Source organism: Rana temporaria, chromosome 3 (genome assembly GCF_905171775.1).
Source record: "Rana temporaria chromosome 3, aRanTem1.1, whole genome shotgun sequence".
Taxonomy (NCBI): Eukaryota; Metazoa; Chordata; class Amphibia; order Anura; family Ranidae; genus Rana; species Rana temporaria.
In genome coordinates this window covers 449,223,684-449,250,735 of record NC_053491.1, presented here as the reverse complement: position 1 = coordinate 449,250,735, position 27,052 = coordinate 449,223,684, and the positions used below count along the sequence as shown (strand labels likewise).

The window sequence follows — 27,052 nt, the reverse complement described above, 5'->3', positions numbered from 1 at the left end:
ATCCGATAAGACTGCATCCACCATTCACAAAGCACAGCATGACTCAGGCATGCAGAGTGGGCACCTAGCTTTGAATCCACAAGCTGTCACAGCCGGGTGCCCATAGTGAAGATGCCGACACCGGGGACTGAAGACAGCAGGTGGGACCGACTGGGGTGAGCACACTGCTGGACCGTGGGACAGGTGAGTGGCTATTTAAAAGTCAGCAGCTACAGTTTTTGTAGCTGCTGATTTTTTTTTTTCCACAGGTGACTGGAACTCTGCTTCAACAACCATGTGGTTTACTAGTGGTTAAAGAGTGGTTGATGTCACAATGTAGAGTATAAGATTTCCTATCATCTGTGTCCAGTCTTGCCACACAGAGTTAATCCAGTGCTGAGCAATCCTCTTTTAATGTTCAGTGAAAATTAACAGAATTCCAGATAAAAACTTGCCAAATTATAAAGTATGTTTCTCTGTTCTTGCTTTGTGTTGCAGGTTATTTACATATCTAGCTTGGACATGTTTATCATATGTTATGTTATGTTTATCATAATATGAGGTGATCCAAAGGTCATTGTATATTACCAGGATATGTAAATAACCTGTAACACAAAGCAAGAACAGAGAAACAGACTTTATAATTTGGCAAGTTTTCATCTGGAATTCTGTTAATTTTCACTGAACATTAAAAGAGGATTGCTCAGCGCTGGATTAACTCTGTGTGGCAAGACTGGGCACAGATGATAGGGAATCTTATACTCTACATTGTGACATAAAAAAAAATTGGGGGTTTACATCCACTTTAACAACCAGTACACATTCCACTAATACCCCATAACTGGACCACTACTTAATTTTCACATGCATTTAATTATCTATTTCCTTCTGTGAATGGATTATTAACACCTTTTCATAGGATATTTACCAAGCGTTTTCAGCGTTTCCTGCAGAGACAACTGTCCATTAAGGGTGCACAGGCACTGCCCCCTCTCTCCAGCCACCCCCTCTATGACTAATGGATAGATTCATGCATTGCATGAATCTATCTATGGCCACCACCTATTAAGGCATCTGGCCCCTTTTCGGAAGCCAGGCACCTAAATTACAGTGGCGGGGGTGTATTTTTGAAACACCTGATTAGAGCCATAGGTTTTTAGAGGGTTTAAAAAAAAGGTGAACTCGGAGCGCAAAGCATTGCGCTCGCAGTCCACCCAGGTGTGTTAGAAAAGCAAATGTATATTCGCTTTTCTAACACTGAACCCCCTTCTCACTAATCAGGTAGCGTGGGTCTGATACCTGTCACTTGATTGGCTTAAAGGACAGGTGATGCAATCGAAAGCCTATCAGGAGGAGGGAAGGAGACACATAGAGGACACAGCTCGCTGTTACAAGGTTCCACAGCTCGCCGCTGTCACCTGTTGCCTGGCCCATCACCGAGATAGGGTAAGTGGTGGGCGTAAGGAAAGTGAGCAGCATTTGATGGGCACAGTGGCAGCATTTGATGAGCATTGTGGCAGCATTTGATGGGCACATTGGCAGCATTTGATGGAGCACAGTGGCAGCATTTGATGGCACAATGGCTGCATTTGATGGGCACAGTGGCTGCGTTTGATAGCACAGTGGCTGCGTTTGATGGCACAGTGGCTGCGCTTGGTGGCACAGTGGCTGCATTTCAGGGGCACAGTGAGGCTGCAATTAGAATGTTTTTTTGTCAGAGTTTTTCAGTTTGTTTGTGCCCCCCAAAAATGTAATTGATTAAAAAAAACTGAAATTATGAACCTTAAAGCATTCGTAAAATAATTTTTTTTCCTTTAAAATAACAAACATGTCTAACTTACCACCTCTTAAGGCGTAACGTAAATAGGCCGGTGTAAGCCCGCCTAATTCAAATGTGGAGCAGGGGGCGTGTTTTATGTAAATGTTATGTGACCCGACGTGATTGACGTTTTTTTTGAACGGCGCATGTGCCATCCATGGGGGTATCCCAGTGCGCATGCTCGAAATTAACCCGCAACAAGCCAATGTAAAAAAAACTTTCGCGGGAACAAAACAAAGATACGCCGGAGCAAAATAGAAGTTACGCGGCGAATCAATAGATACGCCAGCGTAACTTCTTTGAGGATCTGGCCCCAGATGTTTTTTCACCTTAATGCATAGATTGCATTAAGGTGAATTTTTTTTTTTAATTCACAACTCCTTTAATCTGAACCCTATTGATGTCTGTCGGATGAATTTTGCAAATCAATGTTGGTAATTTTCAAGGCTAATAGGGAAGGGATTGACAACAATAGGTATAGAGAACTGGACAAAGGGAAACATGCACCAATGTAAAAAAAAAAAATGCCAGTTACAGTTCTGATTCTTAGCCTGATTTTCTCTATAAACAAAGGGCCAGATCCTCAAAGAAGTTACGCTGGCGTATCTATTGATACGCTGCGTAACTTCTATTTTGCTCCGGCGTATCTTTGTTTTGTATCCACAAAACAAGATACGCCTGAAGCTGTGCTAGATCCGACTGGCGTACATATTAGTACGCCGTCGGATCTAAGGTGCATTTTTACGCTGGCCGCTAGGTGGCGTTTCCGTCGATTTCCCCATTGATTATGCAAATTAGCTAGATACGCGAATCCACAAACGTACGCCCGGCCGGTGCATTGTTTTACATAGTTTCCGTAAGGCTTTTTTCGGTGTATAGTTACCCCTGCTATATTAGGCGTATCCTATGTTAAGTATGGTCATCATTCCCGCGTCTAAATTTTAATTTTTTACGTCATTTGCGTAAGGGCTTTGCGTAGAATGACGTTCACGTCGTAAACCACGGACGGCGCATTGCGCCGTTAAAAAAAACGTCAATCACGTCGGGTCACACAACATTTACATAAAACACGCCCTCCCGTTCGACATTTGAATTAGGCCGGCCTATTTACGTTACGCCGTCGCAACTTACGGAGCAAGTGCTTTGAGAATACTGCACTTGCCCATCTAAGTTGCGGAGGAGTAACATAAATATGATACGTTACGCCCGCTCAAAGATGCGGCGATCTACGTGGATCTGGCCCAAAGTGGCCAGGGGATCCCAGGGGATGTCATTGAATGCATATGGTCAAAGTTGTCAGTAACCAAGACTAAAAAAAGTGAACCTGCACCCAACAAAAGGAAATCATACCAGATACTTGTCCAAACACGTAGCCTGGCTGGTAAGGCATGAACGGCAGTACTGTGTATGCTTGTATGTGTATATATACATGTGGGATAGGGGCCTTGGATTGCAAATTACATAAAGGGCAGGGATTGATGTAAATGTACAATATATACAGTGCTGCATTTATCGGCACTATATAAATTTAGGTAATTATATTTACAGGTAAAATTTATTGAAAAGATTTATAAATTACAGCCTGGTAGAAGCTTCAATTACCCTTTGTGATGAAGTGGTGCTCACAAAAAACAAACTTTTAAAAACAAAATCTTCCTTCTAGTAATCCAAAGCCAAACTATGTAATCCAGCCTCTCCCGAACCTTCAACAGTGGAAAGGTGGTGTAAATAGCTTAGTGTGGATAAAAAAAGCTGTATAAAAAAAACAATCGCTAAGCAATAAAGTATCTGATATATTTGAATCAAATGGGAAAGTAGAAGGGAATTTGACACTGCATATTACAAGTAATGATGAGAAAAAAATGTAACATAGAAAATGTTTTAATAAGTATAAAGTTAAAAAACATAGGCAGAGGCAATATTGTCCATAAATAAGCAGCGATTCACAGAAAAAAGTGGTCATACAAACAGGTGTATATTGAAAATAGCAGATTCGTATATTATCCAGACATGTTTCGCTTGATAGCTTCATCAGGGGGAATACAAATTATTCGGACAATTCATGAGACCCGCCGTAGGGTCCACCAATATTAACCACTGCCAAAATTCGAAACAGACAAAGTCCCAGGAGGGGGTCCTGCGTGGTCACAGAGGACACACAGCGACCAAGTTTAAAAACAGATTATGCAGAGCATGGGATGGAGAGCAACTTTGGTTACACAGTGAGGTATAGGTTGTTAAGGTGTGACTCTGTAATATGATGACATATTAGACATGTGACTTGACTAACAATTTACTGTATCTCCTTCCAACATTTCCCCTTTAGTTTGGAATATAGTGGGGAAGAGTAAAATCTTCAGTCCAAGATGTATTACATGGATCAAAATTCATTCCTTTTATGCTAATCTAACACTAAAATTCTTATTTTCATTTAAATGAATGAAACCAAGGCATGAATGACTTGTACAAATACACAATTTATTTTTCAGACACATTTGAGTACATCTACACAATTCAAACATCTTTATTTATATATATATATATATATATATATATATATATATATATATATATATATATATATATATATATATATATATATATATATATATATATATATAATTTAGTCACCCTCTAAAGCTTTATTAAGCAAATCAAGTTATTTTCATGGCATCCTCGACATTCTGTGTATAAAGTAAAAAAAATGGTATATTAACCACTTGCTGACCGTATAACACAGATATATGGCAGCAAGGAGGCTCTTCTGCACTGGGCACTTGATCCAGCACTTCCGGGTAGGGGGTGTGCACCCCAGTGTCCCGGCTCTGCTGTGATTACTTAGACACAGTAGAAGCCGATCAGCGGGTGCCGGTCAATGGATGACCACTGTCACCTGCCGATTGTTTGAAAGACACACATGACATTACTCTGCCAATATAAACAAGGCAGAGTTCTATCTTGGCAGATGGGAAACATTGGACTTTCTTTCACTGCTAAGCAGGGAAAGAAATCCATAATTTCTCTTAGTAAAAGCAGCACACAGTTTACACCAAAACACTGGCTAGGCACACATTTAACCCTTTGATCGCCCTAGCTGTTTAACCCGTTTCCAGCCAGTGTTATTAGTACAGTGACAGTGCATATTTTTAGCCCTGATCATTGTATTAGTGTCACTGGTTCTCAAAAGTGCAAAAGTGTCAGTGTCAGAATATCCGTCGCAATATCACAGTCCCACTATAGGTCGCTGATCACCGACATTACTAGTAAAAAAAATGTTTTTATTTAAATTCAGTTATATATGTCATAGTTTGTAGATGCTAAATCTTTTGTGCAAACCAACAAATGTACACTTATTGGGATTTTTTATCAAAAATATGTAGTAAAATACATACTGGCCAAAACTTATGAAGAGATTTTATTGTATTGTGTTTTTAAAAAAAAACAGTCAGTCTTTTTTTGTTTATAGTGCAAAAATAAAAAAATGCAGTGATGATCAAATACCACCAAAAGAAGCTCTGGTCATGAATGGCCTGGTCTTCAGGAGGTCAAGTGGTTAAAAATGTTTTATGCTTGTATGTGTACATTAGAATGATGTGCTTTTAAGTAATACACCATTAAGGTGTCAGTTATATCTTTGACTAACATGAGTCCTCTATTGATTGGTACTTGTTTCTTATCTCTCTAATTTGCACTATATCTCTCTCTCTCCCCCATAATCCTTTTGATGTGATTGCAAGTAGTTCAGTTTTAAAACACACTTGTTACAGATTTGGATATGGCTTATCTTCTGTGTAAAACATTAAGGCTATATCAAAGGTTATTTTCATTTAAAATACACTAGGGGTCAGATCCACAAAAACCTGGCGTAACTTAAAAAATCCCATTTAAGTAACACTGCCTTAAAGTTTCTACCTAAGTGCCTGATCCACAAAGCACTTATCTAGAAATTTCAGGCTGTGTAACTAAAATTCCGCCGGCGCAAGGCGTTCCTATTCAAATGGGGCGAGTCCCATTTAAATGAGGCACGCTCCCGCGCCGGCCGTACTGCGCATGCGCAAAGTTACGTTACGCCGAGTTTTGAGGATCGCGACGGCTTAAAAAAGTTGCGTCGGGGAAAAAAAAAAAAAATAATTACAGCGTCGCTCAGCATGCATTCCTGAGAGGGAGAACTCCATGCCAATTTTCAAAGAAAAAACCGGCATGGGTTCACCCCCCAGGAGCATACCAGGCCCTTAGGTCTGGTATGGGTTGTAAGGAGACCCCCCTACGCCGAAAAATCGACGTAGGGGGTCCCCCTACAATCCATACCAGACCCGTATCCAAAGCACGCTACCCGGCCGGTCAGGAATGGGAGTGGGGACGAGCGAGCGTCCCCCCCCTCCTGAGCCGTGCCAGGCCGCATGCCCTCAACATGGGGGGGTTGGGTGCTCTGGGGCAGGGGGGCGCACTACGGGCCCCCCCACCCCAGAGCACCCTGTCCCCATGTTGATGAGGACAGGACCTCTTCCCGACAACCCTTGCCATTGGTTGTCGGGGTCTGCGGGCGGAGGCTTATCGGAATCTGGGAGTCCCCTTTAATAAGGGGGCCCCCAGATACCGGCCCCCCACCCTAAGTGAATGGATATGGGGTACATCGTACCCCTATCCATTCACCTGTAGGCAAAAAGAAAAAGTTAATAAACACACAACACAAGGCTTTTTAAAATATTTTATTATTCTGCTCCGGATGCCCCCCCTGTCTTCGTTATTAGCTCAATTACCAGGGGGGCTTCTTCTTCCGCTCTCCGGGGGTCTTCCACTCTCCGGGGGTCTTCCACTCTCCGGGGGGCTTCTCCGCTCTCCGGGGGGGCTTCTCCGGACTCCGGAGGGCTTCTTCCATCTTCTCCCCTCTTCCGCTGTTGACTCGGCGAACACCGGTTCTTCTGCAGATGTCCGGTGCCTTCTTCTTCAGCGCTGGCTGCCTGCTATGTTTGTGTGTTAGCTCAATTAGTAACAGGCAGCCAGCGCGGTCTTCTGTGGCGTCAGGGTCTTCTCTTCCTTTCTTCCGATGTTGCCTCGTTGCCTGTTGTCGCTGTAATGATGGAAGCGCGCCTTGCATCCCATTTATATAGGCATCACCGTCCCATCATGCTCCGGTAGGTACCCACGTGGTGGGTGCACGTGGGTAGGCACCCACCACGTGGGTACCTGCCGGAGCATGATGGGACGGTGATGCCTATATAAATGGGATGCAAGGCGCGCTTCCATCATTGCAGCGACAAGAGGCGATGAGGCAACATCGGAAGAAAGGAAGAGAAGACCCTGACGCCACAGAAGACCGCGCTGGCTGCCTGTTACTAATTGAGCTAACACACAAACATAGCAGGCAGCCAGCGCTGAAGAAGAAGGCACCGGACATCTGCAGAAGAACCGGGGTTCGCCGAGTCAACAGCGGAAGAGGGGAGAAGATGGAAGAAGCCCCCCGGAGTCCGGAGAAGCCCCCCCGGAGAGCGGAGAAGACCCCCGGAGAGTGGAAGACCCCCGGAGAGTGGAAGACCCCCGGAGAGCGGAAGAAGAAGCCCCCCCTGGTAATTGAGCTAATAACGAAGACAGGGGGGGCATCCGGAGCAGAATAATAAAATATTTTAAAAAGCCTTGTGTTGTGTGTTTATTAACTTTTACTTTTTGCCTACAGGTGAATGGATAGGGGTACGATGTACCCCATATCCATTCACTTAGGGTGGGGGGCCGGTATCTGGGGGCCCCCTTATTAAAGGGGACTCCCAGATTCCGATAAGCCTCCGCCCGCAGACCCCGACAACCAATGGCAAGGGTTGTCGGGAAGAGGTCCTGTCCTCATCAACATGGGGACAGGGTGCTCTGGGGTGGGGGGGCCCGTAGTGCGCCCCCCTGCCCCAGAGCACCCAACCCCCCCATGTTGAGGGCATGCGGCCTGGCACGGCTCAGGAGGGGGGTGGTATGGATTGTAGGGGGACCCCCTACGTCGATTTTTCGGCGTAGGGGGGGTCCCCTTACAACCCATACCAGACCTAAGGGCCTGGTATGCTCCTGGGGGGGAACCCATGCCGGTTTTGTTTTTACAAATTGCCGTGGAGTTCTCCCTCGGGAAAGCATACCAAATGCCGTCGCTGGAATGGGCTTTTACAAGGTGTGACTAGTTTACACTTTGTAGAACCAGCCCTAATTTTACACTTGCAAAATAACACTTACGGCGCAAAAAGGAAGCTGGAAAGCTTTGTGGATCGCCTTAAGTGCTAATTTGCATACTAGAAACGGCATTTCGACTCGAAATGCCCCCAGCGGCGGATGCGGTACTGCATCCTAAGATTCGGCAGTGTAATTCAATTACACATGCCGGATCTTCTGCCTAACTTTGGAAAAAGCCTTTTGAGGATCGTTTCCAAAGTTACACACAGACTGAACAGCAGTTAAGTCGGAGTATCTCTTTTGTGGATCTGGCCCTAGATTACCAAAAGTATTGGGACGCCTGCCTTTACAAGCACATGAACTTTAATGGCATCCCAGTTTTAGTCCGTAGGGTTCAATATTGAGTTGTCCCACCCTTTGCATCTATAACCATTTCAACTCTTCTGGAAAGGCTGTCCACAAAGTTTAGGAGTGTGTCTATGGGAATGTTTGACCATTCTTCTATAAGCACATTTGGGAGGTCAGGCACATATGTGGACGAGAACTGTCGGGTTGAGGTCAGGACTCTGTGCAGCTCAGTCAAGTTCCTCCACCTTAAACTCGCTCACCCATGTCTTTAGGGACCTTGCTTTGTGTACTTTTTCCAAATTTGGTGGAGGGGGATTATGGTGTGGGATTGTTTTTCAGGGGTTAGGCTTGGGCCCTTAGTTCCAGTGAAGCGAACTCTCAAGTCATCAGCATACCAAGACATTTTGGACAATTTCATGCTCTCAACTTTGTGGGAACAGATTAGGGATGGCCCCTTCCTGTTCCAACATGACTGCACACCATTGCACAAAGCAAGGTCCATAAAGACATGGATGAGCGAGTTTGGGGTGGATGAACTTGACTGTCCTGACCTCAACCCGATAAAACACCTTTGGGATGAATTATAGAATTATTATACATTCCCATAGACACACTCCTAAACCTTGTGGACAGCCTTCCCAGAAGAGTTGAAGCTGTTATAGCTGCAAATGGTGGGCCAACTCAATATTGAACCCTACAGACTAAGACTGGGATGCCATTAAAGTTCATGTGTGTGTATAGTCAGGCATCCCAATACTTTTGGTATTATAGTGTATATCACATTCACTAATTTGGCTTCTCTGGTATATAGTAACATTAGAACTATGCAAGAAGCACTTTCTACAAATCTGATCATTTAAATTATGTCTCTCTTGTGTGAATCCTTTTATGTGTATTAAGAATAGAACCTTGTGAGAAGCACTTGCCACATTCTGAGCATTTAAATGTTTTTTCTCCTGTGTAAATTCTCTGGTGTGTAACAAGGTTTTGTTTTAAAGCGAAGCACGTGTCACATTCTTAACATTTAAATGTTTTCTCCTGTTTGGATCTTCTTATTCATATTAAGTTTAGAACCTTCTGAGAAGCGCTTTCCACATTCTAAACATTTAAATTAATTATCTCCTTTATGACTCCTTTTATGAATAGAAAGATGAGAATTTTGTGAAAAGCACTTGCCACATTCTGAACATTTAAATGTTTTTTACTCCAGTGTGATTTCTCTGGTGTGTAACAAGACTTTTCTTATAGGAGAAGCACATGTCACATTCTGAACAATGAAATGGTTTTTCTCCTGTGTGAATTCTCTGGTGTGTAACAAGACTTGTCTTACAAGAGAAGCACATTTCACATTCTAAACATTTGAATGGTCTTTCTCCTGTGTGAATTCTCCGATGTATTCTAAGTTTAGAACCTTTAGAGAAGCACATTTCACATTCTGAACATTGAAATGTTTTTTCTCCTGTATGAATTCTCTGATGTATGGTAAGACTAGAACTTTGTGAGAAGCACTTGCCACATTCTGAACATTTAAATGGTTTCTCTCCTGTGTGAATCCTCTGGTGTTCAGTGAGATTACTATTTTGTGCAAAGCACTTGCCACATTCTGAACATTTAAATGGTTTCACCCCTGTGTGAGTCTTCTGATGTTTAGTAAGAGCAGAACGATGTAAGAAGCACTCGCCACATTCTGAACATTTAAATGGTTTCTCTCCTGTGTGAATCTTCTGGTGTTCAGTGAGATTACTATTAATTGAGAAGCACTTGCCACATTCTGAACAATTAAACGGTTTCTCTCCTGTGTGAATTCTCAGGTGTCTAACAAGATGATGACTTTGTAAAAAGGACTTGTCACATTCTGAACATTTATATGGCCTCTCTCCAGTGTGAATCCTCAGATGAATATTGAGATTGGATTTAGAAGCAAATATCTTCTGGCACTCAGAGCACGGATACAAATGTTCTCCTCTTTGACTCATCTTGTGTTAATGTCAATCAGTTTAGTTGTGATTTTTTTTTTCAACAATAGATCTTCGATTTACAGCTGAGCTTAGTAATTTACCTATATGAAAAATAAAAAGAGACGTTTACACAAATGTTATTATTACCAACAGATTGAGAAGTATAGCTATACAACTTTACTGATTTTTAGAATAATAAATAAAAGTGTACACTATAGTCGAAAATCCATTTCAGATCCTTCAACACAAACAAATGATGCGTTGATCATCCCAAAATATATACCAAACCATCATATACACATGCATCCCGGATGAACAGGACAGGGGGTACAAGTTTGCACCCCCTCCTGAACCTTCTTCCCTCCAGAGGGCTGAAAAAAATCTGCAGAATATTTACAATTGACTTTAGTGAGATTAAGATTCAATATCTCTCAAATCCAGAACATTTTGGCCTTTTAGGCCAACGTGACTCATCTTGTGTTAATTACAATCTGTTTAGCTGTGATTTATTCAACAATAGATGTTCGGTTTACAACAGAGCTTAGTAATTTACCTATATGAAAAATGAAAATAGATGTTTAAACCGACTTTAATATTACCACAGACTGAGAAGTATAGAAATACAACTTCACTGATTTTTAGATTAATAATTAAAAGGTTACACTATAGTTTATCATTATGGTTTACTCATAGTGGATTATTTTTTATTGTAATGACTAGACATGATGAGTAGTTCTGATCCAATTATCATTAAATCATAAAAATGTATTTCTTATTTAAAGTATAACTAAACACAAAACTTTTTTTGAGTTTTGGATAGAGGGAATGTGGATAAGAACACTGTTTTTACCTATTAGGGAAATTCATGCCTATTGGCCTATTTACCATTATCATTGAAAGTAAAACTAAAATAAACCCCAGAAAAGTAATACAGGGGACATTTTCCAATGGAGACACTAGTTCTGGTGACCTAATTAGCAGGGATTTCCTCTCAATTCCCGTTTTGGCTATGGGACAGGAAATTAATGTAAATCTTTCTGTTGGGACACAGATGACAATAAAAACTGACTGGGGTTATAATCCTCCCCTAATAAGTTATGTCTATTGTTCTAACTTAATGCACCGGTCAATCAGTTTTCAGTTATCTTGATATTTTACGGTGTTACAGCTATAAAAAATGGGGGACTGATCTGAAAACATCCATCCAGTTATGTCTGAAGCTGAGTATACACTGTTAGTTAGTTTTTTCATCTTGTGGGTTAAATGAAAATAGAATGAATGGATTCACCCTTCCACATAAGCAAGGTGAATAGAGGAATCCATTTCACTGCAACATTGTATTCTGACAGTGGGGCTCTGCACTGTGAGAATACACTGATCAGCACCTGCAGCTGTTTGCCACTGATCACTAAAAGTTTTACAGCTTGGCAGTTCAACAAAAGTCTATCCGCCAATTGACTTCTGTTGAACAGGAAGGGCTACACACACATCAAAATTCAACCACTGCCTGCTGAACTGTCTATATTTCGATCTGTGTGCACTCACCTTTACAATGGCCTGCTGAGGAAATGGAAGTAATACCGCATACACACGATCGGAATTCCGATGGAATTTTCCATCTGAATTCCAATGAAGCTGACTTTCATCAGTCTTGCATACACACTGTCAGACTAAATTCCTATCGTCCAAAACAAGCTAAGAAAAATTAATTCCAAGCTTCCGAGCATGTGTCGACTTGATTCTGAGCATGCGTGCATTGATTTTTCTCTAATGGAATTCCAAACAGACAATCGGAATTTCCTATTGTTTTTTTTCCATCAGAAAAATTTAAAACATGTTCTATTTTTTTACTCCGATGGAAAAAAGTCTGATGGGGCCCACACACGATCGTTTTTTTTTTTTTTTATGAAAAAAATCATCAGACTTTTTTCATTGGAAACAATTATTGTGTGTACATGGCATTAGAGAAGCAGCTGTAAACCCACTCACTTACTAATTTGTAGATTAAGTTAGGTTTGAACTGAATTATTAGTAGTTAGAATTTTTACTTAAAAATGTATGTCAATATTTACTTCAAATATTTCAACAAATATAAAACAAATTCTAGCCCATTCTGAATATCCAGTGCCAATAAAATAAGTAAACATGAATTTTCTTTTCAAATGATTGGATAATTGAAGTGAATATTCATGCAATTTATTGAGTAAAGATTCTCAGCTTCTTTAGCAAATAATCCTAAGACCGGCCATACAAGGTTCAAATCATTGCTGCTATAGCCACAAGAAATATTCACTGTCTCATCGGGGACAGCTTCCCCCTTTGGGAGCAGACAATTGCTTGGCAATAGGGATTCAGCACAGTTTGTATTGCTAGGGGAATCATGCAAATTTCTTTCCTGCAACTTGTGGTTGCAAGAAAGAAATTTCCACTGTGTACAGCCGGCCTAAATGTCTTTTCACACATAATTTGTATTTACAGAGCGTTAGTCAGAGTAGATCTTAGAAAAACATACAGCTGGTAAAATAAGTATTGAACATGTCACCATTTTTCTAGGTAAATATGTTTCTAAAGGTGCTATTGATATGAAATGTTCACCACATGTCTATAACAACACATGCAATCCATGCATGCAAAGAAACCCAAACAAATACATTCAGAAATTAAGTTATGTGTAATAAAATGGAATGACACAGGGAAAAAGTATTGAACACAAAAAGAAAGAGAAGTGCAAAAGGCAGGCAAAGCCAAGACACCAGCTGAAATCTGTCAGTAATTAGAAACCAATCCTGCCCCTTGTCAGTGCAAATTAATATCAGCTGGTCCAGTCTCAGCTGATGGCCTATAAAAAGGTGTCTCATTACCAAGGTATTATGCCGCGTACACACGACCGTTTTTTGGGTTCTAAAAATCTTTTTTTTTTATGTCATTAAAAATGATCGTGTGTGGGCTCCAGAGCATTTTTCACGATCTAAAAAAATATTAAATATTTCGAACATGCTCTATTTTTTTACAATGTTTTTAATGTTGACGTTTTTAAGGTTGTAAAAAATGGTCTTGTGTGGGCTTTAACGACGTGAAAAAAACGTGCATGCTCAGAAGCATGTTATGAGATGGGAGCACTCGTTCTGGTAAAACTAGCGTTCGTAATGGAGTAAGCACATTCATCACGCTGTAACAGACTGAAAAGCGTGAATCGTCTTTTACTAAAACTTAATCAGCAAAAGCAGCCCCAAGGGTGGCGCCATCCAAATGGAACTTCCACTGTGTCATATCTACAGAAGAGCAGTGTTGTCCCCATATATTGTATATTTGTTATTTGGAATATTGCACACATTCTGCTCTGCTCATATCCATAATAAATGCATTATAAAACCAATGGAAAGCTCAAATTAAAAAAAGAAAACAAAACAAATACTTTGCTGGACAGACTATATTATAATAATCCAAACAAAATGAAAAAGAAAACCAGTGACACCTATTCACCGGGTCAGTAAATGAAAATATAACTCCTCAGCAGGGCCACAGAGAGCAAAAAAGTCAGAGACTTACACCCTACCTCCCCCATTAAAAAACAAAATTCTCCAGAGATAAATTTTGAACATTAAATATCAAAACAATAGGCAAACTCAAATGGTGAACAAAGTTAGCGTACACAATTAGTGCAAAGTTAGATTGAAAAACAAAGTCTGTAAGGCTGGCCATACATTATACAATTTTCTTGTACAACTTTCCTTTAGATTTTCCAAAACCATATAATATGAGGTCAAAAATAAAAAAAATCTATTTTTGTGAGATCAGGCAGGCCCTTGCACTACATAGTTGAAGGTAAATCTAAAGAAAATTGAATGAGAATATTGTATGGTGTATGGCCAGCGTAACACATTTAAGCTGAAATATAATTGTCAAAGTAAACAAAACATGTCAACAAGTAAATTAATTGCACCATCAAACAATATATAGATACCTGGAATAGTGTAGTATAGTTAAGATATCTCAGCAGCTCCCTCTTCTCCTGACCAGTCTGTAATACTAGTAACACACTGAGCTCTACCTCATCTTATATACAGTTTACCACCACTCACCAACATGAAGTGATATTAGGTTGCTAATAGGTCTAATTTACCTAACAAAAGGGTATGCTTCTTACTTCTTATTGAACAGTGCAACTATCCTTTGTTTTCATTAATAATCCCAGTCATTAGCATTTTAATACTGGGAGGGGATATACAGTATCAGGAAGGATCCTTAAACTTAACAGTATGATAATTGGCCCAACATACCAACAACAAATAAAACAATGATTTCATTATCAATGCAATTGCCCAATTTATACTCTTTTCCAAAGATTCATTCTCATTGTTCTATCTGAATACTGTTACATACAATTTGTATGGTTTCTTAAATAACAATTCACATGTAGGACCATCCTGTATCCAATTTAGAGAAATAAAGAATAGATTTAGTATGGTGACATATGGAGAAAACTCTTTTTTGAAAACAACACAGAGCTTACTATTAGAGCTTACTAGAGCTTACTATTGCAAACCTTCTGAAGATTAACTTGTCTGGTCATTTTGCTGAACCTCTGGCTTAAGTCACTTACCTAGAATATATAACCTATCACGAAAGTCAGAATTTATAATCTGTATACATTTTCTAGGTTAGTGGCATGCAGAATTAAAGCCAGAGGGTCACAATGAAAATCAGGTGACAGGTATTTGCAGCAGTGAAGATTCAGTAATGGCAACCTTCATGTTTCTCACAAAATAGAATTCCTCTAGGAAACAGTTATGTACATAATAAATACTGACTGTTATCACACAGGAAAGAAAATATCTATGAGATGGGCCAATACATACAAATAGTAAATATCTCATTGAATTAGAGCAGACCCACCAGTCACAACTGCATGTATATTACTATCTAAATACATTCTATAAACATCTTTAAGCTAAAAAAACACAATGGACGTTCTTGATACCAAACTAAGATGCAATTTCTGATCAAACTTATGCAACTATTATATTAATTAGTAGCATGGCTGTCTGTGTTCAGTCACTCTTTCCAGATTACAGTAAAGTACAGTATTTGATTCAAGAACAGTTGAAATAACAATTGTGATATTGATGGGAAAATTTCCCAGGATATGCCCTAATGTCGTTGGCCTCCACAGCAGCAAATTCAGAGCTTGATGGCTTGGCCTTAGGTAAAAGGCACATGGAGAGTTCCAACAATTAGAAGAAATTAATAGGTATATAAAAACATAACTACACAAATAAATGGATACATAAAACTATTGACACATTTTTAATTTTACATTTTCATCAACTTCAAGAACCTTCTGTCTCTGATCTGAGTTATGTCTCTTTGTTCGAGAAGACCCCCTCTGAGGGACTCCTGCCTCCATACCAGCTCCATGCTACAAGACTAAAATGGCTGATTACTAGGGATGAGCCGAACACCCCCCGGTTCAGTTCGCACCAGAACATGCGAACAGGCAAAAAATTTGTTCGAACACACAAACATCGTTAAAATCTATGGGATACGAACATGAAAAATCAAAAGTGTTAATTTTAAAGGTTAATATGAAAGTTATTGTCATAAAAAGTGTTTGGGGACCTGGGTCCTGCCCCAGGGGACAAGTATCAATGCAAAAAAAGTTTTAAAAGCGTAATTTTTTCTGGAGCAGTGATTCTAATAATGCTTAAAGTGAAACAATAAAAGTGAAATATTCCTTTAAATTTCGTACCAGGGGGCTGCTTAAAACTACTTGCGGCTATTCATGAATTGTCGGGTCCCGACAATACAGATCAAAGTCATTGAAAATAAAAGCGTGGGGGTCCCCCAAAAATCCATACCAGACCCTTATCTGAGCATGCAACCTGGCAGGCTGCAGGAAAAGAGGGGAGAGAGAGCACCCCCCCTCCTGAACCGTACCAGGCCACATGCCCTCAACATGGGGATAAGGGCCTCACACCCACAACCCTTGCCCGATGGTTGTGGGGGTCTGCGGGCGTAAGCCCCCTGCATGCAGACCGCCACAACCACCAGGCAAGGGTTGTGGGGATGAGGCCCTTGTCCCCATCAACATGGGGACATCCTCACCATGTTGAGGGCATGTGGCCTGGTACAGTTCCAGAGGGGGGCAATCTCTCACCCCCTCTTTTCCTGTGGCCTGCCAGGTTGCATGTTTGGATAAGAATCTAGTATGTATTTTTTGGAGGGAACCCCACGTCATTTTTTTTATTTCGGTGCAGGGTTCCCCTTGGAATCTATACCTGAAGGGTTTGGTATGGATTTTTGGGGGGAGAACAACACCATTTTTTTTAAATGGTGAAGTTTTCCCCTTAATATCCATACCAGACAAAGTTTTTTAAAAATGTAATTTAAAACGATCGTGTGTGGGCTTCAGAGCATTTTTAGGGTTCTGGAAAAGACAATTTTTTTTGAACATGCTCTATTTTTTCACGACGTTTTAAACGTTGTTAAATGTTAAATGTTGTTTTTCGGGTTGTAAAAAATGATTGTGTGTGGGCTTTAACGACGTGAAAAACCTGTGCATTCTCAGAAGCAGGTTATGAGACTGGAGCGCGCGTTCTGGTAAAACTACCGTTCGTAATGGAGTAAGCACATTCATCACGTTCATAACAGACAGAAAAGCGCGAATCGTCTTTTACTAACACAAAATCAGCTAAAGCAGCCCAAAGGGTGGCATCATCCGAATGGAACTTCCCCTTTATATTGCCGTCGTACGTGTTGTAGGCAACGTCGTTTTAATGATGAAGTTGAAAAAACTTAGTTTTTTTAGAGGCTGAAATACTTGGTTTTTACAACCCGAAAAACTATCGTGTGTACGCGGCATTAGAATCCTCTCCACTGTGACACAGTATTCTGACAGCAGGTCTCTATACTGTGGAAATAAACTGATCAGCACCTGCAGTCATCTGGCTGCAGGCACTGACAATGACATTTTTTCAGAGTGCACATTCAACAAAAGTCAATCTACTGATCACTTTTTGTCAAACAGGAAGGGGCACACACATTTAATTTCGACCAGTCCTTGCAGAACCCTTGGAATTTCAATGTGTTTGCACCCACCTTTACAATGGCTTGTTGAGGAAATGGAAGTTAGAGAAGCTGCTGTAAGCTTATGCACTGAATAATTGTAAATTAGGTTTGGTTTGAAGTGCATTAATAAGGCTGATTTTCTAAAGTAGTTGAGCATCTTCACTTAAAAATGTATATGAATATTCATTTCAAAATCCAATCTGGTAAAAAGCAAATTTACACTAATTTTAAATGTTCTAATCATGTGCTGATAAAAAAATTAAAGGTGAATTTGCTTTTCACATGATGGGATATTTGAGGTGAATATTTATGCAATTTATAGAGTAAAGATTCTCTGCTCTTTTAGCAAATAAGTCTGAATGTCTTTTCACACTTTATTTGTAATCATGGAGTTAGTCAGAGTAGATCTTAGAAAAACATCTATATCTAATGACAATAAATAACATTTAATATAATCTTAAAGGGGTTGTAAAGGTAAAACATCTGATAGCACCGCCCCCCCCCCCCCCCGAGCCCCCGTTTTACTTACCTCTCCACTCGAAAGTCCCGTGCACGTTCTCGTCTTCCTATTCGGTTCCCAGCCTGGCCATTGATTGGCTAGGCTGGGCAGATTGGCCGCGGCTGTATCACGGGAGCGCGCTCGCAAAAGCTTTCCACCATGCGAGGGAGCTCGCATGAACGTGGAAAGCTTTTGCGAGGAGGAGCAGAGACAGCCGCCGAGGGACCCCAGAAGACACGGATCGGGGCCACTCTGTGCAAATCGAACTGCACAGCGGAGGTAAGTATAACATGATTGTTATTTTTAAACACAAAAAATCTTGCCTTTAGTGTCCCTTTAATAAACAAACTTAACCTTGTCTCTAATTTCAGTTTTACTTTCATTCAGGTTGAAGTGTATCTAAACACCAAATTGTGTGTTTTGCTGCTAACAAGTCTTTGATGTCATTCTTGCTTTCATTTTCTCCCAGCTTGTTGCCCTTTTCCATTTAGTGATTCTGCAGCTAACAAACTTTCTATGCAAGGGTAAAAAAAGACCGCTTGCTTTATCATATCTATGGTATGAGCAATGTTGTCTCCCAGATTGTATGCTTTTAATTTGGAATACTGGACACCTCCCCATAATGTATGCGCTATAAGAGCAAAAATGAAATAAAAACAATTATTTTGCTGGAAAGAATATATAATAATATTTAAAAAAATAGAAAAAGAAAACTAGTGACACCTATTCGCCAGGTCAATAAATGAGAATACAACTCCTCAGCAGGACCACCGAGAGCAATAAGAATTCACAGAGACTTTCACCCTTCACCCTTTTTAAAAATAAAGGGCCAAATTCTCAAAACCATGTCTAAATTTAGGATTATCTAACTTATGTCATTTAAGTTACGGCGCCCTAAGTTGGTGTCGTAACTACCGTATTCTCAGTGCATTTGCGCACAAAACTGCGCCATCCTTAACTTAAGTTTCAATGCCTAAGGCGTGGTTATGGCAAGTGGGAATGAAGTGGGCGTGCTTCATTGTAATGAGCCGTGACCCCATGCAAATGAAGTGCCGGCCGTACTGCGCATGCGCGCGCGAATCTGGACCTCAATGCGCATGTGCAGAACTTTGGTCAGCGCAATCAGTGAGATAGGTAAAAGGCCAAGCGTACTTAGTTTGAAGATCGCCCTGTGTCTAAATAGCCCCAGTCAAACACACTTCAATTGCAAAAGTATTTCCCTGTGTTCCCTTCCTAAAGCAAGTTGCTTCTGCTTTGAACGTTTGTCAGTGTTTGTTGGTAAGATTGTTTTGTGAGAAAAGTGTTTGTGGAGTTGGAGGGTATAGTTGGTGTTTGTTTTTGATAATTTGTTTTTTGTTTTGATTGTTTGCCTGTTTGTTTTTCCTAATAGTATTTTTTTGGTTTTGTTTATATTTTTTGTTTTCCTTTTTTGCCTGTTTGTTTTCGAATTAATAGTAGCTGTCTGTCTATTTTTTATTTTGGCTTGTTTGTATTTTCTTTGGTGTGTGTGTGTATTGTTGTTTGTTTGTTGGCTGAGTTCCCTGTTGCTGGGTGTTGTCTGTCATGGCTCCCAAGCGCAGGAAGCTAAATTTTTCACCGGCAGAGAAGCATATACTTGCTCAGGGCGTCATTAAATTTGGGCGATTTCTCCATGGCCCTGAGAGCCACACCACCACCCCGGCCAGGAGGAAGGAGATCCTTCAAAAGATCACCGATCGGATCAATGCGGCGGGGGGGGGGGGAGACCAGGACCATCGCTGGAGTTCAAAAAAAAATAAATGACTTGAGGAGCGTGTCCCGGAACAAGCTGGCAACGCTGCATGCCCATACCAGGGGCACTGGAGGAGGGGGACCCTGCCCAGTCAGGATGAGTGAGGAGGAATGGGCAGTGGCCCAGTGTTTCCACCCACAGCAGGTGGTGGGCCTGCCTGGCTTTGACAATGATCCTCTTATGAGGACAGGTAATTTTTTGGAATTTCTATCTGGTGATTAGCATGTGTGGGTGGGGGAAGGGAAGATGTGCCAAGTGTATGGATCCAACAACCTGTGATTGTTTTGTGTCCTCCCCAGATGGCCAGGAGGTGGCAGCCCCATCAGCCCAGGAGGTGCCAGCCCCATCAGCCCAGGAGGTGGCAGCCCCATCAGGTCAGGAGGTTGCAGCCCCATCAGCCCAGGAGGTGGCAGCCCCATCAGGTCAGGAGGTTGCTGGCCCATCAGGTCAGGAGGTTGCTGGCCCATCAGGTCAGGAGGTTGCAGGCCCATCAGGGCAGGCTGCTGCACCACCCCCAAGACAGGCTCATGCAGAGTCCCAAGAAGGGCAGGATTCGCCATGGGAGGGGAGTGCCCACAACTCCCCTAATTTGGATGTTGAGTGGGAGGAGGATGAGGGGGAGGAAGATGACAATATTCTGATTGGGCAGGAAATAATGATGGGCCAAGATATGACTTTTGAATCATCCCCTGAGGGAACCCCACAGGCGCCCAGAAGTCAGGCCACCATCATGGGTCGCCCCTTCCAACCCTCCTCCAACATGCAGCAGCACCCATGGCTCACTCCAACTCCTCCTCCAAGGCCACAAGCCTCAGGGGCAAGTAGGATGCCGACCCCTGAAAACAGGGGGGGGTTGGTGCGTCTGCCGGTCAGTCTGTTGAGGGACAATGTCCGGCAGACCCGCAGTCTGTCTGCAATACAAAAAACTATCAGCAAGGTGGAGCGCAGCCTGGGTGCAATGAGGGAGTCACTGGGTGACGTGGCCACCAACTCCGTGGGGGTCATCACCTGTTTGTGGGACCTGAGGAACGCCACAACAGGTGTGGCCCAGGAGGTGACTGCCCTCACCCAGGCTGTGCAGGCCAATACCCGGGCTGTGCAGGCCAATACGGCTGCCATAACTTTCTGTCTGACAAGGATAGCCGTTGCCTTGGAGGGAAGGCCAGCAGGAGGACAGACACCAGGGGAGGCTGCTTCCTCCCCTGTACAGTCCCCCCGCCCTCAAAATACTCCCTCCCCTGCACAGTCCCCCCCCCTGAAAATACTCCCTCCCCTGCACAGTCCCCCCCCCCTGAAAATACTCCCTCCCCTGCACAGACCCCCCCCGTGAAGATCCCCCAGTTGGCCGTGCCCGTCCCCGTGGCCGTCCCCGTGCCCGTCCCCGTGACCGTGCCCGTGCCCGTGGGCAGCCCAGAAGGAGCACTCGGCAACATCCTTAAGTTGCAGGGGTACTTTTTTTTTTTTTTTTTTTACACTGTACTTATGATTTGGTATATGTGTGTGAATGATGTGTGAATGTGGGGGGATGGCATTCCTGAAAACATAAGGGTGTCACCCTCAGTTTTGGTGGAGTAGGGATCCCCAGGACCAGGGAGAAGTCATCCTAGGTTCCTGAATGGTGTATGAATGCACAGTGACATAATTGGAGCCGTGGCGGGGCGTTACTGCTCCCAAGTACCAAAGGGGGGGGGGGGTACTTGGATCTAATCCAATTCTATGTGCATGTGATGTGTCTGGGCTAGGGACCACAGTGACGTGCATTCATGCATTCTCATTGTGAGATAATTAATGTGCGTTTTGTAAATCAAAATAAACATTCTGTTTGGCATATAAGTAATGTGCATTTATTTAGCAAAATAAAGATTTAAAGGTCACATAATCTCTGTGATTTGGTCTTGGCAAATCAAAAACAAAAATTGTATTAGGATGCATTTACTGGGCAAAGATGCCTTCAGACAGTTGTCTCCTGATAGCCTGGCCCTCAGCAGACCGGGGTAGAGGGGTTTGGGGGGGGGGGGTTGCCTGGGTGGGGGGTTAGGTCAGGAGATATCTCCACATGCATGCCCCTTCTTAATGCAAAATTGTGCAGTATGCAACATGCACCAATAATTTTGCACACAAAGTCTGGGGAATACAATAGTGTACCCCCAGTCTTGTCCAGGCATCTGAATCGTGACTTTAGCATGCCAAAAGTCCGCTCAACTATAGCCCGGGTCTGGACGTGCACCTCATTGTATTTTCGTTCTCCGGGTGTTTGGGGGTTCCGAAAGGGGGTCATCAGGTGGGGTCCCAATGCATATCCTGAGTCACCTGTAAGGGAAAAGACAGGAGAATATTAGTCATGCATGTGCCCCTTGTGATGTCTCCATCATGGGGGGGGCATACCTGACACCAATGTCACTCACCAATCAGCCAGCTGTCTCCATACACGTTCATCTCCAAGTCTCTGTAGATCTTGGTCTGCCTTAGTATGAAACTATCATGGCACGAGCCGGGAAACTTGGCACAAACGTGCCAGATGAGGCCATGTGCATCGACAATCATCTGGACATTGATTGAATGCCAGCCTTTCCTGTTTCTGAACAGGTGTTCAGTATCATGGGGGGGCTGGAGTGCCACATGGGTGCAGTCAATCGCCCCGATGATCTTAGGAAAGCCAGCAATATTATAAAAGTCTGTCATTGCTTGCACACGCTGGTCCTCCTGGGTGGGCATGACAAACTGATGGCTCATGCGCCGCAGTATGGCAGGGACCACCTGATGTAGGCATTTACTCATGGTTGACTGCACCATGCCAGCCACACCTCCAGATGCTCGCTGGAAGGAGCCACTCGCTAGAAAATGCAGTGTTGCCATAACTTTTTCCAGAGGTGTCAGGGCATGGGAACGTAGGGTTGGGGCGATTAGATCCTCATGAAGGAGTTGGGTAATCTCCAGGATGGCCTCCCTATCAAATCGGTAGTTGCCAATGACCTCATAAACTGGCATTTGCCAAATATCACGGCGTGGCCGATAAACACGCGCCTGTGCCCTCATCCTCCTCCTCTGTGCCCTCCTCCTCCTTTGTGCCTGTAAGGCAGCAAGTGCCGTCAAAATCATTGCTGGTCCTGGCATTTTTCAACAACAAACTTCACAACTAGAGCTGTAACTCCCTTCTGCAATCCCTTCCACAGCATGTGTAAAATTAGGGCTGGTTTTATAATGTGGAAATTTAGTCAGAAAAACTAACAGGTGCGCACAGGGCGGAAAATACGGCACACACACTTAATTCTGAGAATCGCCCTAACTCCCTCATTTGCATCTTTGCCTATCAAAAACAGCGGCGAGCCTAGCGTAATTTGCGCCCGGGAATGCGCAGGTGTAACTACTTTAAGTACGGCTGAAAATACGGAAATCTTTGCTTAAGTCATTTTGACGATCGCGCGCAAATATACGCGCCGTGTAAAATTAGAAAAATGGAGTTAAGTCTGCGTATCTCTTTTGAGAATTTGGCCCAAAATTCTCAAGAGAATTTAAACAACTCAATTGCACCATCATACTATGTTCATATACTTGGAATGAAGAAGCATAGATAGAGATATCTCAGAAGCTCCTTATTCTCCCGACCTATTTGTATTTCTAGTAGCTGACTGAGCTCTACCTCCCTGTTTAATCCAATTTACCAACACTCACCAACATGAGGTGATGTTAGACTTGCTAATAGTTTTAATCTACGTAGCAAAAGGCATGTTTCATACATTCATACTGAACAGTGTAACTATCCTTTGTTTTCATTGATCATCCTAGTCACTAGCATTTTAATACTGGGTGGGGATATATCAGGAAAGATCCTTAAATTAAGCAGTATGATAATTGGACCAATAGACAAATTAAACAATGATTTCATTATCAATGGACTTGCCTATCTGACTGTAAAGAAACTAAAGATAGGTAATTGTTTTATCTGAATACTGTAACATACAATTTGTATGGCTTCTTAAATAACCATTCACATGTAGGACCCATCCTGTACCCAATTGAGTTGCCCTATGTGATGTTTGGAGAAATAATTAAATTTAGTATGGTAAAATATGTAGAATTTTTTTTTTGAAATAACAAACATGTTATACTTACCTCCACTCTGCAGTTAGTTTTGCACACAGTGGCCCCAATCCTAGTCTTCTGGGGTTTCTCGGCAGCTGTCTCTACTCTTCCCAGCAACAACTCCACACAGATATGCGAGCGAGCTTGCATAGTGTGGAGCTGTTGCAGGCGCGCTCCCGTGATACAGCGATGGCCATAGCTGTTGCTGTATCACTTGGCCCTGCCCCCGGTGCGCTGCGTCATTGGATGTGATTAACAGCGGTGCCAGTCAATGGCTGCGCTACTTTCAATCCATCTACTGCAGCCAATCAACAGTCAGGCTTTGACTCAAAGAGGGTGACGGGTGCGAGCGCGGGACTTTCGAAGGGTCAGGTAAGTAAAACGGGGGCTAGGAGGGGGCCGGCATCATCTGAGGTTTTTTCACCTTAATGCATAGAATGCATTAAGGTGATTTCTTTTTACATTTACAACCCCTTTAATATTGCAAACCTTCAGAAAAATTATTCAACTGACCATTTTGCTGACCCTCTGACTTCAATATTTTTTAACTCACTTAACTAGAATAAATACTTGATTTAATAACGGTTAAAACAAAAATTGTGATATTGGTGGGAAACTTTCACAGGATATTACCTAATGACCTTATAATATCTATGAATGAGCAATGTTGCACCCCCCCCCCCCCAAATGTGTGCATTTGATTTGGAATATTGGACACCTCTCCATAATGAATGCAATGTAAGAGCAATGAAAAGCAAAAATAAAAAATAATCATATTATTAAAACAATAGAAAAAGAAAGCTAGTGACAACTATGGACCAGGCCAGTAAATGAGAATATAACTACTCAACAAGGACACAGAGAGCAATAGGAATTCACAGAAACTTTCACACTTCACCCCTTTTAAAAATGAAATTATCCAGAGAAACATTTTAACTTTAAATATCAAAACAATAGGCACATAAAAAAAAGGTGAACACAGTAAATATATTGTACACAATTAGTGAAGAGTTTGCTTAAAAGAGAAATAAAAAGAGAATTTAATACATTCAAGTTGACACATTTGTCAAGGTAAGAAAATATTTGAACAAATAACTCAATTGCACCATCATACAATGTATACATACCTGGAATGAAGTAGCATAGATAGAGATATCTCAGCAGCTCCTTCTTCTCCTGACCTCTTTGTGATTCTAGTAACTGACTGAGCTCTACCTCCCTGTTAAAACAAATTTACCACCACTCACCAATGTTAGATGTGATGTGATGTTAGATTTGCTAAAAGTTTTAATTTGCTTAATAAAAGGCATGTTTATATACATTCATACTGAACAGTGTAACTATCCTTTGTTTTCATTGATCATACTAGTAATTTGCAATGTAATACTGGGAGGGGATATATCGGGAAGGATCCTTGAATTAAACAGTATGATAATTGGATCAATAGGTACCAACAACAAATAAAACAATGATTTCATTATCAATGGAATTGCCTAACTGATACTCTGTGGAGTTTTCCAAAGATAGCACATTGTTGTATCTGAATACTGTTACATACAATTTGAATGGCTTCTTAAATAACCATTCACATGTAGGACCCATCCTGTACCCTTTGTGATATTTCGAGATATGTGATATTTGGAGAAATAATAGATGTAGTATGAAAAAACTGTGTTGAAAACAATACAGAGCTTACTATTGCAAACCTTTTTCAAATCCATTTGCCTGGCCACTTTGCTGACCTGACCCTATGGCTTCAATATATTTGAAATTACTTACTTAGCATAAATACCCTATCATGAAAGTCAAAATTACTAATCTGTATATCTTTTCTAGAATATTTGCATGAAGAATTAAAGCCAATGAGACATGTAGCAGTAGCAGTGAATAGTCAGTCATGTGTGAAAGGTCACAAGATAGAATTATTTTGGTAAATAGTTCTAACCATAAAACGTACTGATTATTACCACACAAGTAGGAAAATCTCTGTGAGATGGGCCAATATGTAATATGAAATACTTTTCACTGAATTGAAGCAGACTCCACAAATTACATATATTATGTGTCTCTATATACTTTATAAAAACTACCCACAAGCTCAAAAAAAAAGTAGTTGGTTTTTAGTAATACCACACTAAGATGCCCTTTCTGATAAAACTTGCACACCTATTTTATTCATTAGTAGTATTGCTGTTTGCGTTCATATAAATCTGAAACTCTCTCCAAATTACACATTTTTGATTCAAAAACAGCTGCAAAAAAATTGTGATATTGTTGTTAACATTTCTCAAGATATTCCCTAATGCCCTGGGCCTCCACAGCAGCAAATTCACATTTGGCTGGTTTGGACTTAGGTAAACGCACACATGGTGAGTTTCAGCAATTCAAAAAATAAACAGGTAAATAAAAACATAACTACACAAATAAAAAGATAAATAAATAAAATAGAAAAATAAAAAGATACACCAAACAATTGACCCATTTTAGATTTGTTATTGTTTTTTATAATTGTCATCAACTTTAACCACTTCCCGACGGACGTACGACTATTGACGGCCGCAGGGTGGTTCTACTTCTCCTGGGCGCCGTCAATTGACGTCCGCCCCTTTGCTCGTTCCCCCGCGCGCTCCCGAGCGCGCAGCGGGGAACTGCTGTGATGGCCGTGTCCCTTGGACACAGCCAATCACAGATCGCCATGAACGGCCAATCGGAGTGGCTGTTTCCTAGGCAATCTGTGCAGCCAATGAGAGATGATCTCATATGTTTACATATGAGATCATTTCTCATTGCCGGCTCTCGCAGACAGCGGTGCTGTCAGGGAGAGGAGGAGACGGATCTGTGTCTCTTGTACATAGAGACACAGATCGGTCACCCCCCCAGTCACCCCCCACAGTTAGAACACTAATATTAGGGTACACATTTAACCCCTTCCTCACCCTCTAGTGTTAACCCCTTCCCTGCCAGCCACATGTATACAGTAATTAGTGCATATTTATAGCACTGTGCAGTATAAATGTGAATGGTGCCAAAAATGTGTCATAAGTGTCCGATGTGTCCGCCATAATGTCGCAGTCACAATAAAAATCGCATATCGCCGCCATTACTAGTAAAAAAAAAAATTATAAAAACAAAAAATAATTCTGTCCCTTATTTTGTAGGCGCTATAACTTTTGCGCAAACCAGTCGCTTATTGCGATTTTTTTTTTTACTAAAAATATGTAGAATACGTATCGGCCTAGACTGAGGATAAAAAAAAAATTTAAAAAAAAATTGAGCTATTTATTATAGCAACAAGTAAAAAAAAATATTTTTTTTTCGAAATTGTCGCTCTATTTTTGTTTATAGCGCAAAAAATAAAAACCGCAGAGGTGATCACATAC

General features: G+C 41.6%; 1 protein-coding gene across 1 annotated transcript in view; it reads right to left on the bottom strand.

The window, feature by feature from the left end:
• Window positions 1-9,446: 9,446 nt before the first annotated feature.
• The window catches only part of LOC120933402 (zinc finger protein 91-like), a 101,213-nt gene continuing 83,607 nt past the window's right edge, over window positions 9,447-27,052 (bottom strand). Inside the window, exon 4 of the mRNA XM_040346609.1 lies at window positions 9,447-10,108. Coding sequence (XP_040202543.1) covers window positions 9,484-10,108 — 625 coding nt within the window. The 3' untranslated portion in view covers window positions 9,447-9,483. The remainder of the gene's footprint in view (window positions 10,109-27,052) is intronic.